The following is a 17,798-nucleotide window of genomic DNA, read 5'->3' as shown; positions in this document are numbered from 1 at the left end:
CTTCTTTAAGACGCTGGGATGATTTTTTTGTATTTCTAACTTGACTATTAGAATATTCTTCACAGTGACTCAGTTTCTTCGTAAACTTGAATAATGCACTCTAGGCAAGATACTCTTGGTCAATAGCATGTCTCTACAACTGACAACTGCTCCAAAATACCAGCCAGCACTGTAGCTTCGTTTATTCATCCAATGCAACGTGTTTCCAGGTTTCTAATTATCTTGATAAGTCGTGATAAGATGGATGTATAAACTATAACAAGTACAACATTATTTCAATCAATTTTAGATATAAAGAATTAGAGATTTATTATAATTGTATATAATATTACATGCCAAGAAATATTTGTTATATTCAATACAGATTGTTGTACATACTTGTTGTATTTGTTGCTTAATAATTGTTTCTTACAATTAGCACGTGGCAGACGACCGTTTCTTACAAACGGTCGTCTGCCGTTGAGCTGGCTTTTAATTGTTCTTTGTTCTAAAATTTAAAAGGATGAACATGAAAATGGAGCACAGGTCGATTTACGAGTTTGCTGTCTGCTGTCTGCTACTCCCGGTCATACTCTGCGTATTGCGCAAGCGTGCAGGGCAATTGCAGACGCAAAGGCAGCCGAATAATTGATAATTCAATAAAATCGATAATTTTCTGTATAAATATTTTTTTTACGATACACCGTTTGCATAGTTCGTTTGCGCTTTAAACGAACAATCATTTTGGCCATGAGAAATATTTTATTAATTTTTTTATTATTGAATTTCCAAGCATTTCTGTTTGGGCGCTGGAATTTGAGCGCCCATTCGGAAAAGTCTATTTATTCCAACATTTTTAGATGCGCAAACGTGAAAATTTGCCATTGTTTATCATTTTCGAGGCGCAAACGAGTCATACTGGTCCCATAACTGAAAACTAATTTTTTTTTTCGGGCGCTAACTTTACCAACCTTTGGCCATTCGACTTCACAGAGAATTAGCCATATTATGCTTATTGGATTTAGAGATCAATTCATTTCTAAATACATTAAAGGGATAATAAGCAAAGAGCTTTTATACAATGTCACTATCTTTTATTTATAATTTAGATGTGTTGTACGCTTCATGATTCTATGTTCATTTTTTACATGTAAAAATGTAATTACTCTATATATTAACTCTAAGCGTACTACCAGCAAAGTTTATTGACAAATGAATTTAGAAATGAATATGAACATGAAATCAAATTAGTGTACCTATATTGATTTGTTACAACTATTGTGTAAGAGCTGATCCCTAATTAATATTTTACTTTTTAAGATCTTCATTCAATTTTTTTAAAGCGTACAACAGAAGTTCTTGAAGCTTGTGTATGTTATCAAAACAATTAATTTTGAAAGGTTAAATCATCGATTGTCAACATGTACTCAAGCAGATATTATTTACTATTTGACATAGATTTTTTACTTTAATTAAACTTTTTACATATTCACATTTATCTTATGGCTTCAACTGATATGTGAGACCTGGTCTAGCTCTCTCGTACTGAGTTATCTCTGCAATTTGCTAGCGGTATTCAGCAAATGAGTGAAACCTGATTCGGCATGTATTGCAGCGATAGGATGGTAAGGAAACTCCCAAAGGATTACTTACATCGAGACGGAGATTCGAGTCGAAATAACACAAATTGATCCCCCTTGATGGTACCTCACGGTTGGGTGCACTTGCACTTCCGCAAAACACTAAAGCACCCACGGCAGTACAATTACCGCACTTGCGACAATTGTTTACACTGATTATAACTTCCCGCAGAACCGATAATCAGTTCAGTCAGCTATTACGAGAGTCGTACAACACCAAGTGAGTATTGAACGTGATGTCGCAATAGCTGGACTTAGAAAATTCGTGGCACTCGTAGCGAAAACTGACTAAGTGTCGCGAATTGAATTTTAAAGTTGACTGTTGAGTAATCGAATATATAATGAGGAGAAAATAATAATAGAGAAATAATAATGATCCGCTGCGCCCTTGACCTGGCTTTTATAGGCCCGACGGCGGGTCACATTCGGGGGTCGCTCTCGTGCGCTCGCCTCCTCCTCTCGCGTATTTCGCGGAGTGGGCAAAAAATTCAAAAAAATTAAAAAAAAACGCGCGCTTCACTGGAACAGTGATACTGGAACCGAATTTCTCTACTCATAATCAGCGGTCTCAAAAGTGTCCGAGAAACGAAACATGGAATTGGATCGCGGAGTGCGATCGAGTTTAAGGTTGGCGTCCAGTGACCGTCGTCTTAGTGTTGTGTTTTGGTGCAGCGCAGATGAGATGAACAAACTTGGGTTAGATGATGAGGATTTTGTGTCAAAAGAAAGATAATGTAAGTGAATCATGTAGTTTCTTTTATGTTATCGTTATTAAGTCGGCAGAATTGGATATGTCGTTTGATGAAAAATGTAATGATAACAAAAAATGAAGTTTATTTAAAGGAGAAAAAAAATTATGTGACCTTTGACTACTTGAAAAGGCCAAAAAATCTAATTTATTTTGTTCCGTTAATATGCATTGTTTTAACATACATTAACTTGAATAAATTAGGAACTAATTATGTTAACTTGTGGATAATAATTTATAATAATTATATTGTGAAAAACTTATAGGTTTCCACTTGTGCTACGACTACAGTGCAGCACTTCAGAGTAATTTCAAGTCTAATTTGGATATTTGTTTTGCTGTATTCGAATATCGCATTAATCAAAAACATGATTGAAGAGGAGAGGCATCGTTTAATTGTTATATGAATGATTTAAGAAAAAAAAATCTAGCTCGAATCGCTGGGTAAGTAATCAGTTACTTTATTTTAATCAACCTATTAATTATACCTCATAAATGTAATTTATAATTTTTCATTTTTCCAGTTTATTAAATGACTCTTGTGATAAAATAGTACCCTTCAAAAGAGCATTAAAACAAATGGTTGAAAACTTTGATACTCAGTATGGCCAAGGTAACACTGAATTTTTTATCGGTTTTGAAGAAAGTTTCGGTAGCAAACATAAGACACCTAGAACTGTTACATCAAGATCTCTGGGTAACATGGTGTGCGTTGAAGGAATTGTTGTCAGATGTAAGTTATAAAAGTTATTTAGAATTTCAATAACTAAGTACTCATATTAAAAGTAAATTAACATAATATTTTATTATGCAGCTTCGCAACAAAATAATTTACTATGTGGTTTTGCGTGCAGTAAGACCAAAAGTTCTCAAAAGCGTACAACTGTCAAAAGCAACTCAAACAGTTAGTGAAAGAGCTTATAGTGATTTGACATCGTTTGATGCTTTTCCTGCTACTTCTGTTTAAACTACTCAGGTAAATAACATTAGTAACAATTGCACAATCTACTTCAAATTTGGAATTTTACAATTAATATTCATTTAGGAGGATGATGGGAATCCATTAGAAATTGAATATGGTTTATCAACTTATCAAGATCATCAAACTTTAACAATACAAGAAATGCCTGAAAAGGCTCCTGCTGGTCAATTACCAAGGACTATTGAAATTACATGGATAATGATCTCGTTCATCCATGTAAACCTGATGATACAGTCCAAGTAATTGAAAAGTATCGTTGTGTACCTGGGAATAAAGGTGGATATACTTCTGGCCCATTTAGGTACAATTTAATTTTCAATTCTCAAAGATTCGTATAAATATTTCACCATTGTTGTTAATTTTCATTTTTTTTGTTATACTTATAAAGGTAACATTAATAAATACAATTTTTAATGTTTCCAGAACTGTTTTAATTGCAAAAAGTGTTACACAATGGACAAAAGAAGCCACAAAATAAATCGTCTTAAAAATATTTTTGAGCATTTGGCTAAATCATTCGTTCTACCCAATCATGGTCAGGAGTATATTAAGAAGGACATTCTTTGCCTACTTTTTGGTGGATGTGAAAAAATGTTACTAAATGGCACAAGGCCAAGAGGGTAAATTTAATTTTTATCTTTCTGATAATTATTTCCTTCAAACTCTTTAGCAGTACATGAACGTACAATCTTCCGACTCTTTTGTTGACATCAATATAGTGCTAATAGTGATCCTTCAGTTGCTAAATCACAATTACTTCGATACGTACTTCAACTTTACTCCACAAGCTATAACAACCACAGGACATGATTTTTCTTTTATGTTTAACAGCAGCTGTTACTGCAGATACTGAATTTGGAGAACGAAGATTAGAAGCTGGAGCTATGGTTTTTGTCAGTAGATGACTATCTGCTTTGATGTATTTGACAAAATGTCAGATATACATAGAACAGCAGATGCAAATCCAGTATATGTTTGTGTGAGTATCTAAATATTCATTAGAGTAAACTAGAACATTAGAATGAACTAAAATATTTCAAAATTTATTGAATCTCTTCATCTTTGTCTTGCAGTATGGGACTATCCATTACATGGCAGGGGGGTGTATCGAAAAAATCAAAAAATACCATTACGTAATTTATGGAAGGCCCCTTAGTCAAAAGGTATCTAATATAAACTAAATTGGAGATTTATTAACAAATCTAATTCATTGGCATATTAATGTAGTACAAGTCCAAAAGTAGCGTCATCCTATATTTTAATTGCTATAAATTTGCAACAATAGATTCGACATGATTGATCAAAGAATTGATCGCAGAAATCAGTTCCTCGTGTTTTTTTTTTTTTTTTTTTATTATTTTCATGAAAATCAATAGCTACGGTCGAAGCCTCGGTATATAGAGCTACGAGGCTTTGTCGATCGGCACGACATTCATCAAAACAAAATTTAGACAACATCGTGTACAACTTCAAATTCATAATTACGTGAATATTTATTAAAATTATTTCGAATGTAAAAATCGATGTGGTGCTTGCATATAACTCTGCGTATCTTATTCGTTTTTAATCGCACCCAAATCTTCTGTATAATCCTCTTTTTCCAGTAGAAATACATCATTAGTTCATATTTAAAATTTAACGATCGACCCTTTCCATCGTCTCCTGCGTTGCGTACGCACAAGATGTAAACATCGCAGCGGCCTATATTTACGTATCGCTAACTTAAACGTACGTACGCCGAATCTAAAAGTCTCGACTAACTGCCAGTATCGCGGACGACGTTGAACGAACTGATTGTCGTGGTAAACTCACACGGTGTATCCTCGTTTTTATTTTTTGACTTTTGTCTTTTGTTGGACTGATAAAAATGGCACCTCGCGAAAGAAGGAAGAGCTTCGATCGAATTAACTCGATTAATGGGCAAGAGGGAGCCCAGTTCAATAATGAAGCTCCTTCGAACGACGATCAGCCTCGGCCGTTGGATCCGCCGGCTGCGGAGAGAGACCAAGAAGCCATTCCATTGGGGCGGATCAATCATGTAATATCGATGATGACGCTACGAAGAAACTCCAATCCTATACAGATACAGGCCGCGATTCCATCTCCATCGGCCGGACGATTCCAACCAGCGGATGAGCCAGAAAGGCGATTCGAACGGGCGGTCAATATGCCACCCAGACGATTCCAACCAGCGCCAGAGTCACGGGACGCCCAGCAAGAAGATCAAGCAAACAGAACACTGGACACGCAACCGTCACAGCCGGATAGCAGTGAGAGCCCACGGCAAACTTATACACGGTTCACTCCATCATGGGTAATAATGATATAATTTCAATTGATTTTTAAACAGTAAAAAGGATTGGAACGATGAACTGATAAAGAATTACTTTTTCGTTTTCACGCAGATGCCGCAGCATCCGGACGATTTGTGGTGGGTGCAGCTTATAGTAGCCATAATCATCGGCGGTTTTCTTTTATATTATAGCCATCGGCATTGGACGGATGAGACGCCACCCGCAAACGGATCCTTATAGGCAATGCGCCAAGACCTTCGGCCAGATTTTACACATAGCGAAGGAGAGAGAGAGAGAGGGACGATGGCCACGACATAGACTCGATAGAAATACATGTTTTTTATGTGTTTTGAACTCGATTGAATAAATAACTGTAATGTTTGTATGCACCATAATATTTGCGTTGTCGCGTACATCATTTAATTACACCTTGATCACATATATATATGAAAATACAATATTACGCGAGAGACATCAACCTTGATAAACAAGTAAAGGGTAAGAAAAAACAAAATGAGACGAGGCGCACTGGATAATACCTATAGAATATAAACATGTACCTATAAATGCATCAACTCTTGAGTAAATTCCACCTGCAACTGTAATAATAACAATTATAACTTTTTACACTGGTCACACAACATAATCGCTATTCAAGCAAAAGTCTTATACGCAGGATATGCCTGACTGGGCAGCAACTCAACTTTTATCTATACGAGCACACGACGAGCAACTTCGTGACTATCACATACAAAATGAGCTGGGGCTATTCAAGGTAAATACCCGCGCTGGTGGGTCCATCGTCAATGTCAAGAAAAATTGAGATTTGTGAGGTGTACACCTCGTCCAGTTGGCCTCGGACTTCCCAATTTGTATATAGTTTATGCCGTAATTGTTTGAACCCATACTTGATAACCAGGCTTCTTTCTAAAAATTTTTCCGACAAAATATTGAAGATACTGTGAAAGTGAAAATTTAGAATTAGATAAAAGTCAGTTCTTGTAAATTGCACTGATCGTTTAAATTCGCAAACTATACCTTGATTCATTCGTTTCTCGCTCATCGGGTGGAGTGTATATTGAATTGTTTAATTTCTATTTTTTCTATTTTTCAAACTCCGAGTGACACTAACTAATCGAATTCATTGAAATTTTTTTTGGCACTGACAGTAGCTCGAGTTATGATGTTGGATTATGGTCTTGCAATAGCTTTAATCGAACTCAAGATTATAAGCAATGAACAAAAGAATCATTTTCGATAATAAAACTTGCAATTAAATAAAGGGTTTAGTAGAGCTTACTACTGCGAGTTTATGATTGAAGACTTTACGAGTCAACTGAAGAGCATATATGGAAAAACGTCGGATCCGAGCGAATAAATTACAGCTGTAAATTGAATCTTGATGGGACCCCTGGGTTAATAATGTCTGCCACTGCATCATAGATACCGAAGTGTTGACGGTTAGACACGAGCTGGTAAGTATATGAAATCCGACGCGCAGACGGGCTAACATTGCTGATGGTCGTGGTCTATTTCTTAATAAATCTAATTCATTGGCATATTAAGTATGAAGTAGTGTACAAGTTGTGATTATACCAACATTTGCCTGATTTAATTTTTTTACAGGTTTTTTCAGATTCACAGATACAATATCGATTTTTTATGAATTGTTTAAGTGAAATCTCTTGAGGAGATCTTCCAATATGAGTCAAAAGGTATCTAATGTAACTAAATTGGAGATCTATTTATGAATCTAATTCATTGGCATATTAAGTATGAAGTAGTGTACAAGTTGTGATTATACGTTTGCAAAATAGCGTCAACCTATATTTTAATTTCTATTAATTTACAATAGTAGATCCGAAGTGATTGATCAAAGAAATCGTTTCCTCATCTTTTTTTTTCATTATTTTTACGAAAATCAATAGCCTCGGTCGAAGCCTCGGTATATAGAGCTCAGAGGCTTTGTCAATCGGGACGACATTCATCAAAACAAAATGTAGACATCATCGTGTAAAATTTCGAATTCATGATTATACGCGTTGACTTTCACTGTAATTAATTTGAATGCAAAGGTCGTTGCTACAGTAAGCTCTGTGCGCCTTTTGTGCTTTTCATCGCACCCAAATCTTCTGTATGATACTTTTTATTTAGTTAAAATACATCATCAATTCGTTTTTGAAATTTGTCGTTATCGCCGTCGTTGTACGTGTTAGATGTACATATCTCAGCGACAGCGGGCTATATTTACGTGCTGCTGACTCGAGCATACGTCGAATCTAAAAGTCACGTGTAAGTGACAATACCACGGACGACGTTGAACAAGCCGATTTTCGTAGTATCCTCGCTTTTGTTTCTTTTTCATTTTTCGTCCATCGGAAAAATGACGTTTGGAGACCGGAGGAAGAGTATCGATCGAATTCACTTAAATAGTAGACTTGAGGGAGATCACTCCGACGATGAAGCCCTTTTGAACGACATTCAGCCACTGTCGTTACCGGAGAGTGAAGCTAATTCTCAAAACGACGAGCCTCAGACGTTGGATCCGGCACCGACTTCAGAGGGAGACGGCCAGCACCAAGGAGCCGGTCCATCGCGACGAAGAAGTTCAATCGACGAGGCCGACAACGTATCGACTCTCACGCTGCGTAGAGGCTCCAATCCCGAGAATCTACTACCAACTGCCGGACGATCCCAACCAGGAGATGAGCCAGAAAGACGAGAGGAAGCGCCGCAGCCGATTGACCGCCAACCGAGACATCCGCAAGTTCGGTTTGACCCCCAGCAAGATCAAGTAAAAATAATAATGGACACACCACCACCACAACCGCAAAGTAGTGAGAGTCCACAACAAAGGGTAATAATCTTATAATGTCAATTTACTTTAAGAGAATAAAAAAGGGTTGGAACAATACTGATCAAGAATTACTTTTTCGTTTTCACGCATATTGGGCAGAAGTCGGAGCCAGACGCCGAGAAACTCGGCACTGTGATGATTCTAGGCCTGGCATGCGCCGCCATACTTTTTCTTATGGTTGTTGGTATAATTTATTGTGTACGAGATCCTGGCCGAACGTGACTACGACCTTTCACGAGATTTTACGACGACGACTGTATGGCCGTGGCAATAGAAATACATTTTTTCTTTATCTTTTGAACAATATTTGTGTTGTCGCGTACATCCTTTAATTACGCCCTGATCACATATATATGAAAATACAAAATCACGCGAGAGACGTCAATCTAGATAAACAACTAAGAGGTAAAAAAAAACAAAATGAGACGAATCACGCTGGATAATACCTGTATAATATCACATGCTGATATTCTCGCTGGATTTTAATTATAATGCATTCACTCATGAGTAAATTCCACCTGCAAAAGTAATAATAATAATGATAATTTTTCACATTGGTCACACACATAATCGCTATTCTAGTAAAAGTTATTAACTCGTGCACTATTTTGCGATATTTTTTCCATCAGCGTGAGAAATCGTTGCAAAAATTTTAACCAAATTCTGTCCGGCGATTCGGAAAGGTTTTCGGCCGTACTACAATAGTTCACTCTCAGAATTTACTCTTTTCAAAAAAATCAGAACTCCTCATCGATTATTAACTCATAAACTACTTTTGCGATAATGGTATGCATGAGAAATTGGCGTATCTGTTTTAGACAATTTTAAGTCACAAAATCGATTCGTATGCGTAGTACATGTATCGTTTTTTTACATATTATTCTATTATCGGGCACGGCTCATATTAACTGTTCAATGACTCATAAATAAGTTTGAATCCCGGCAAAGTATAATTTTTTCTGATTATAACTATGATACACTTTTTCATCTACTATTCTTCCAATTGTAATAGATAACCATTATCTAACTTTAATTGAAATAGTTTATGCAATCACAAACTCAGTCACAGTTATGGTTAACTATTTGAATGAAATATTTGATAATGTTAATCAATAATATGTTTATTTGCATGATCGGTTTGACATATTAAACTACTTATAAATAAGTTTGAATTCCGGCAAAGTATACTCTTATTTACAACGATAGAGTTTTAATAGCAACGTTACCGATAAAATATTTATTGTAATTTTTCACAAATCAATTATAACTAATATATTGAAATATCGAAATGATCGTCAAAGATGTACTCCTAATTATTTGATACAGTGTGACTTTTATAGATTTTTCAAGTGTTATTTACAACAGCTATGAAGATAATTCCTTGAAATATTAAAATTTCGAAAAAATCGTCAAAGCTACATTTGTTGATATTATCTGCCCATTAATCATGAAACAAGTCCTAGTCAAAAGCAACACTCTGTTTATGCTGCACTCACAAGGAGAGCTCTCCAAGTCCGGGTCACCGAATGCCCTGAAAATTTTTTTGTGATCTCCTAGTACATGATGATGATCCCCCATACAGTTAGTTTGATCCAATGGGCCCTAAAACAATACTTTTACGCATGGTCAGGATTGGAATATTTTTAACGATAACAAGTGTTAAAGAACGAGTTAATTATTAGACAATTCATTGTATGTATAAAACTTTTGAGAAGCACTTAAGGGCCCAAAAAGAAAAAAAGAACAACTATCAATTCTTGCATAGTTGAGAATTGACATACAATAACTAAGAAAAGACTTTCCAATGGATATGATCTTGATAGTATCTGTATGCATCGATGCAGTTTATTTATTTTAATTTTTTCTAATTAAGCCTTTTAGACTTGGGCGCATAAGGCTATCATATAAGATATGATTTAAGACTTTCTATTTTGATTACAGGAGCTGATAAAAACTTGGAGAGGTTAATGTACATAAGTTGTGTACATTTAAAATATATTATTAAATACTTATTTTATAATAATGCAAACTTACCTTTTAGACAGCAATCGTAGGTCCAACCAGATCCAACTTCGATGAAAATTCTGTTCTTGGATTGAAAGAAAAGCAAATAGATATTTTCAGCCAGCACAGAGAAACAAAGAGCGAGAGAAAACTCGAAGTTTCGTTCGCGAACGTTCAACAACGAATGATAAAATGAACAATTTAGGCGCAATTTTGCGCGGTTCGCATATGCATGTATGGAGGAGGGAGGTGAGAACGATTGACGATTGTCTTGAATCGAACGGACTTATAATTATTAAAATACATGTTTATAATTATAATTCAAATGTAATATGTATTTATTTACGTAATAAATTGTAGTAAAAATAAAGAGTTTGCTATACTCAATTTATAATATTTATTAACATTCAATTAGTTACATTTATATCTGCATTCGTAATTGAAAATCATCAACTTTTAAAAAACTATCTTTGCTTGTTCTAATATATTCTCCTAATTAAGGTAAGCGATCATTATATATTTTTAATTAATTTATAACATGAAAGTATACATTTTTTTCTATACAGCATATCGTGTCATCATTATGCTTTCATAATGTTTGCATATCGAAAAATGCACAGCGTGCTGTCAAAATACTGCCACGCCATGCTTTCAAAAATCACACCCCAATTTAGATGACGCGATATAGCCCATATACGCGATATTATGTGCGCGCGACTGGAAAATAGATATATAGATTTTAGATATAGATATCGATTATAGATTATTGATTATTGATTATAGATATATGATATATGGAGAGCCACGAGGATTCGGGAGTGTCGAATTAATCGGGCGGAGAAAGAGAAAGTTATTCTTTTCTCTGATGATGTCGGCTTTCTCTTAATTTTAGAATTAAAGAGCAGCAGCACGTGGGGCATACATGCATGGAGAAAATAAATTTAAATACGAGAAAATTAACGAATTACAATTTTTTATTTATTTATCTATTCAACATTTACATCGTCGTTCTTAACATTAATTTTAAACAATTATTTACATCTTTAAAAGTCCAGCTTGTACTCTTCTTCCGGCGTCAGCTCCTGGTGCGGGTGCGACGGGCCAGCCTCCCGCTGGGTCTTCGCTCGTTCCTTGGTGCGCTGCGCGGCCAAATTCAAATCTGCGCCGTTCGCCTGCAGCGTGCGGACCGCCTTGGATCTGTCGTACCACCAGGCCAGGCTGAGCGGCAGCTCGCCCGTGAGTTTCACCACCTCGTCGGGATCGCGTCCGAACTCCAGGTACACCTTCACGACGTCGTTCAGGCCGAACTGACACGCAACGTGAAAATGCGTGTTGCCAAACAGGTCGACGTAGTGCACGTCCCGACGACTGTAGATGCGAAACAGGCTCCTTACCAGACGTTTGTCGCATTCGGGATTTCTCGATGCGTGATGCAGGGCCGTGGTACCCGTCGCCACGAGATGTGGCTCCTCGTTGGCTTGGCTGTCGTCGAACTCCCAGTGGCAGTCGGGCTGGTCCCTGTAGTTGCACAAGTTGGCGAATTTCACGAACCTGCGTCCCATTTCGTAGTAGAAGTCGTTGCGCCGGCTGAGAGCGGCCTTGTCCATCGCGTAATTTATCTCCTCGCGGCTGAAGATGGAGCGGAGGTTGAAGCCGGCCGGGTCTACGCACCGTTCGATGGCCCAGTCTACGTGATGGAAAAATTTCACCCGGTGCTCTTCGATTTCCCACTTGATGAGTTTGCGTTGAGCCGCCACGAAGAACGCGAAGTGTCCGATCGACATTTTCAACCTTCTTACCATATTTCGGCCTTTGAACTTGAAACAATTTCACTGAATTTAGAACTTTTAAATGATTTTACAGGAGCTACACGAGTGTTGCTTCTGTGCTGTCGGCTCGCTGTACGAAGTCGTAATGCCCGTAGCACGTTGTCGCAACGAGGCCTTTAAAAAACATGTGCTCGCTAGCAGAAGGCGGTTACGACCAGATGCGCGCGCCTCGCTTTGGGACTCAAAAAACGCGTTGCAAGTTGCAACACGCGCGCGCATAGACCCTGTGGCGGCCGCAGCTGGAAGCTATCCCATGAGCCAAGGCGGGACCTCTTTGAAAAGTTTGGGTATATCGAAAAATAAGACTTAAATATTTTGCATATCGATGCACAATGAAATTATATACCGCAGCTGCTGCTTTTAATAAAATGAAAAAAAGATATTATATTTTTAATTATTCCTATATCTATCTATATATTATACTTCGATCCTTGTTCGAATAATTAAAAAAGATGTACACTGGTTTAATGTTAGGTATGTAACATGAAAAATTATAATAAAAGATTTGAAGGGGCTCGCGCGTTTTTGAATGCGCAATGGCAAAAAATCTCGTAACATCCGGTTCGATCGGTAACGAAGATTTTCTTAGTGGAATTTTTGGTGAAAACTTGCCGCCCGCAACACAGCGCATGAGCAATCATACTTGGCAGTCCAATTTAAAAAATAGTATGATTATTAGATAATATGATGGGTTTTTTTTAACAAATTTTCATTTACTCATTTACTTTACATGTTACACACATTGTTAATATTTTATAATACACATTGTTTGTTTTATAATACACATTGCAGTTTATTGAAAATCAGTGTGAAGTTTATACTCAATTAAATATTCAGTGCAGAGTCAATCAGTATACCTGTTGATTATTTTGTATTTTCCAAATCAATTTTCGGCGTGGGACAATTCTACAAAAATCTTTATAGTTTTGCATAATATTGAGAAATAAAAAATACCAAAGAAAAAATAAACAACAATAAAATAAACTTTACTTATTCTGTTATAACATAAAGTATTACAAATAATATCAACGTGGTAATTTTTTTCTCCTGTCACCATTATTGCATGCATTATTTTTCTTCAATTGAATGAACAAAGACCTATTGACATTATTCTTGCAGCTCTTAGCTGTAGAATATTCGATCAGGAATCTGTGATTTTGCATTTGTTAACATCTGTAGCTCTTGGCCAGGCAATTTTAGCATCGATCCGTTTATAAACTAGCATACAGTCGGTTAAATCTTGAGGACGACGATGATCCCAAAGCAGAGTATCTAAGAGTAGAGAATACCTCGATCAATAATGATTTGCTTCATTTAAACTTCAAAATAAAAAATTAAATATAAAAACACATACTTTCTCCGCATGACAACTTGAAGAGACCATAATCTTGAGGATTAGTGCATCGCATTTGATGGGCTAAGATGCGACAAACATCACGAGTATTCATATTTGGTCTAGCAGGCAATGATCTGGTTATGAGCGAACCTTGCAATTCATCCGGTACAAGTACCTTAAGTACGCAAGAACAATCGGGAACTCCACATCCAGGCTGTGAATATGAAAAATATACTTAGTGATTTTTGCGTATTCATTCATTATTTTATTTGAAAAAAGGAATGTTGTACTTGCACTGAACGAAGATGTTGTTCCTTGACTAGGTTTAAAAGTTTTTAGAAATTGTACGGCACTAGAGAATGTTGGTGTATCAAATCCCACATGAATTCAGCTTCTATTCCCGCATCAAAAATTTTACCTTGAATTAAGACCCAAACAACAATCGGTAATAGATCGTCCGCTGCAAGAGTATCTGACCTTCCTGCATTTGCATGTTTAACCTGAGGAAAATTTTTTATTGTTTATTTTATTGCTTTTAAACTTTACAGATATTGCATTGAATCAAACTTACCGCATTGTGAATGGCATAAATAGCGTCTAATGAATAGTCAAGTTTCTCAAGCGGCGAATCTACGTATTGAAGTTTCTCAAAATATTTTAAAATGTTATCCAAACTTTCAGCTGATGGTGGCAAAATTTTAGGCTGTAAATTGAATACACTAATTCGTTTGAATCGGATTGCAAAAAATTTTTACTTTACTATGATAATTTAATGTTGAGTTAAAATACATACACTAGCGCCGAGATCATGAAGACTTTGGTTTTGCGCCTGACGCAGATTTTCGGCAAGTGTTTTTAATGAGCCATTTTCGGCATAATGTTTGACGAAAAGATCATAAACATGCTCGCGTAGTGGTCTCATAACGAGTCGGATCATCACATCCTCGAGAATGGCATCAAGATTTAGAAATTCGTTTGCCTCAAGTTTTAAGCGTTCCTTCTCTACTTCTTTCTCGAACTCGCGCTCTCCATGCTTGACCTGAGTGACAAAGAAAAAAACAATCATTCGATTTTAATGTAAAAAATTGTCAAGTCACAATGGTAATTAGACAAACTTACGAGATAACTTTTCATGCCGGACACGAATGGCCGCATACCAGCAATCTGTACAACTGATTCTCTCCTGTCCATTAGAATTACTGAAAAAAAAATTTAATTTCAATAACATACATCTGATATTTCAAAGAAGGTAATTATTAAACATTAATTTTCATCAGTAAATACCTGTTTGTCTAATATTTTTACATAATTTTGTGTTTTTTCCTCCCCAAATAATAGAGTTTCAAGAATAGATTTGGTACGCTTAATATGTCTTCTAAAAAATAATCATTACATCATAAAATGACTCACTATATACAATTTGAGTAGTGGACTATCTTACTTATTCAAATGCTGCTTTGGTAATCAGGGTTCCCAACAAGGTCACCTTGATGAGCCTATAAATGTGCCAAATGTCTTCTCCTATTTGTATCTACCAATGCCCTAGTAAATGTTCCACTAATTTCTAATGCAGCCCCCAAAAACTAATCTGCAACAATGATTTCTCCAGGAGTATCTGATAAGGCATCGAATACTTGTTTAGAGTTTTCCAAAGCGTTTAAGGGGACACACCTGTGTGAAATTCTATGAATAAAAAAACAACAACCAAAAGTTATTATAATAATTTATTGTTTTTGATGTAAAGTTGTTTGTGTTTGTGTTTTTACAAAACTTTTTACTTTTAAAAAAATGACTATAATACCTAAAATCATTTAAGTCATAGCAGAGATTTCAGTTTACTGATTTATGACTTTTCAGTTCCGTGCCGCATGATTCTGAATGCAAATTTTGTAATAAAATTCTCTACCAGTTAAGTGGAGCAGAATTTTCAGAATCATGCGGCACGGAACTGAAAAGTCATAAATCAGTATACTGAAATCTCTGCTATGACTTAAATGATTTCAGGTATTAGAGTCATCTTTTTTAAAGTAAAAAGTCTTGTAAAAACACAAATACAAACAACTTTGCATCAAAAACAATAAATTATTGTAATAGCTTATGATTTTCATGTTTTTTCATTTATAGGGTTTAACACAAGTGTGTCCTCTTAAATCAAAAAAACCATATTATATAAGTAATAGTAACCTATTAGAGTGGAACAATAATATATAATGCTGGAAGTAAATCTTCTACAACGTCAACCAAAATGCATCCTCTTCAAGTCACTTCAAATGCCAAACCCATGGATGGAGATGATCGCATTTAGCACATAAATCTTGGCCACAATAACGGTAGTGGTGTTGTCTCAGCCATAATCTACGTTGGTCTACCATAGATTTTATATTTCAAAAGAATGGTCTACTACATGCCTAGAATTAATTTTTATTTAAAATAAAGTTTATTTTCATTAAATGAATTAATTTAGCCATTTTATCAGTAACTTGAAATTTAAAAGAGATATTTTGGATTCAATCCATTCACCCTTTTGTTTTCTATTTTGGACCATATCCCAACAAATAATAATTGCACCTTCTCCACTAGAAAATAGCAAATTTTCTGTACTAGTATAGTAGAGTGCTTTCTCCATGCTATGCTATATTACTTACTACTCTCATAACTCATTATTTATTATGGCTACTGCAGGTTATGCGATTTGTTGTTGTAGCAGAAATCGGCGTCGCTCACTCGAATCTTGTTTCCTTTCTGCTGCAGCCAATCCATGCCTCCCAGTGAATGCGAGCTTATGTGCTTATTTTTAAAGGATATATAAAAATCAAAAACAAGATTCGTTTTATTTTAACACTGATTATTATTTCATTTTCATTTGATTTGATTTACAAAGATCAAGTTTTTTTTTATCATTTTTATCAATTTTTAATTAGACTCAATCATTTCTGTAGTAGGTAAAATGTCTCATGAAATCGAGCAGCTCCATAATTTTTCGGTTGTGGATCGTCAAAGTCTGCAGTGTTCGCTCGCCCCTCTTTATTTGGAGTTTGGATCTCGAATAGGCCCTTTTGATGGTTTGCCACGTCATGATTACATCGTTTGGATCTGTAACAAAAAGACGAAACAAAATGAATTAGTAATCAGGACTCTTCACAATCAGCATCTTACAATCATGACGCTTGCTTGTAGCGCATCAACCAAATAATTTTAGAAAAAAAAGATACATTTAAAAAAATGATATTACCGAAATGCAATATATTTAAAAAAAAAGATATGATCGAAATGAAGATTTTCTTACGATTTCCAACCAGCACATCTCCTTCGACTTGCTGTAATAGCAGCTCCTCTCGAATTTCTGCCCATGCAGCTTTTATCGTGGGTGCGTATCCGTAACCATTTGCGCGTTGATCGTAGAATAACGGCCGCTCGCGAACCAGCCTGGCAATAGCCCTCTCAACCCAAGTCACACTTTCGAGACGATTCATGTTGAACAAATAACGATGATACTCCTTCGAAGCTGTCGAACGATAAAATGAACTGGTGACGATATGGTAGCGCGAGACGACACCAATTGTTTTTTGGCCAATGTGGTGGGAATGACACTTGCACTTTTGTCAGTCAGATCTATCGTGCATCGGTTAGAGACGGACAGAGGGTTTGGGTAGGGCGTGTAAAAATAAATGCCGATCGGCGATCTGTCGTCGTCCGACGATCGAAGCTATAGTCGACTTGTCGGTGGGGGTGCAAAATATGATGTCATCGATCGGTCGCCGATTTGGCGATCGAGGCTATGAACGATTTGTGGGTAGGGATAAAAATTGATGGAAGGGGAATTGATGGTTGTTATATTATTATTAAAAAAGAACGTTTGTTCAATTGTCGTTGTCGTTGTCTACGGCTAGAAAACCTACAATCGCTTACTTAGTTAACCCTTTAACGCCTGAAATGACCATTTTTGGACAACATTTATAGCGATGAATTACAGTAACTAAAAATTGTTTTAAAAACTTTTCAGACATCATTTCTCACGTAAAATTTAATGTACTTTTCGAATCCGGAGTCAGAATTACAATAAAATTATTAAATAAAAAGTTATAAACAATTTTGTAAAAAAAAACATGAAATTTCGAGAAAAAAATCT

At 35.9% G+C, this 17,798-nt stretch overlaps 3 protein-coding genes and 1 pseudogene across 4 annotated transcripts; 3 read left to right on the top strand and 1 right to left on the bottom strand.

Annotated features, from left to right (window-relative positions):
* The first annotated feature begins 2,735 nt into the window (after window positions 1-2,735).
* Window positions 2,736-4,530, top strand: LOC106653326 (annotated as a pseudogene).
* A 565-nt stretch (window positions 4,531-5,095) lies between these two features.
* On the top strand, window positions 5,096-6,038 carry LOC106653482. The gene is made up of 2 exons (XM_014372936.2): window positions 5,096-5,663; window positions 5,755-6,038. Exons 1-2 carry the CDS (start codon window positions 5,217-5,219, stop codon window positions 5,881-5,883), a joined length of 576 nt encoding a protein of 191 aa, XP_014228422.1. The 5' UTR covers window positions 5,096-5,216; the 3' UTR covers window positions 5,884-6,038.
* Window positions 6,039-7,664: 1,626 nt separating this feature from the next.
* Window positions 7,665-8,790, top strand: LOC106653487. The gene is made up of 2 exons (XM_014372939.2): window positions 7,665-8,500; window positions 8,600-8,790. Exons 1-2 carry the CDS (start codon window positions 8,027-8,029, stop codon window positions 8,720-8,722), a joined length of 597 nt encoding a protein of 198 aa, XP_014228425.1. The 5' UTR covers window positions 7,665-8,026; the 3' UTR covers window positions 8,723-8,790.
* Window positions 8,791-13,385: 4,595 nt separating this feature from the next.
* On the bottom strand, window positions 13,386-16,027 carry LOC106653327 (protein sprint-like). Of its 2 annotated transcripts, none has more exons than XM_023457980.1 (9): window positions 15,854-16,027; window positions 15,111-15,284; window positions 14,954-15,044; window positions 14,789-14,868; window positions 14,463-14,708; window positions 14,241-14,372; window positions 13,960-14,169; window positions 13,688-13,883; window positions 13,386-13,605 (listed from the first exon to the last, which is right to left on the bottom strand). In XM_023457980.1, exons 4-7 carry the CDS (start codon window positions 14,858-14,860, stop codon window positions 14,005-14,007), a joined length of 615 nt encoding a protein of 204 aa, XP_023313748.1. In that variant the 5' UTR covers window positions 14,861-14,868; window positions 14,954-15,044; window positions 15,111-15,284; window positions 15,854-16,027; the 3' UTR covers window positions 13,386-13,605; window positions 13,688-13,883; window positions 13,960-14,004. The 2 variants fall into 2 exon arrangements, with proteins under 2 accessions (XP_023313748.1, XP_023313749.1); XM_023457981.1 differs by having other exon boundaries at window positions 15,111-15,252.
* Window positions 16,028-17,798: the final 1,771 nt, after the last annotated feature.

Source organism: Trichogramma pretiosum, unplaced genomic scaffold (genome assembly GCF_000599845.2).
Source record: "Trichogramma pretiosum strain Unisexual culture from Peru unplaced genomic scaffold, Tpre_2.0 scaffold35, whole genome shotgun sequence".
Taxonomy (NCBI): domain Eukaryota; kingdom Metazoa; phylum Arthropoda; class Insecta; order Hymenoptera; family Trichogrammatidae; genus Trichogramma; species Trichogramma pretiosum.
This window is presented reverse-complemented; position numbering and strand designations above follow the sequence as displayed.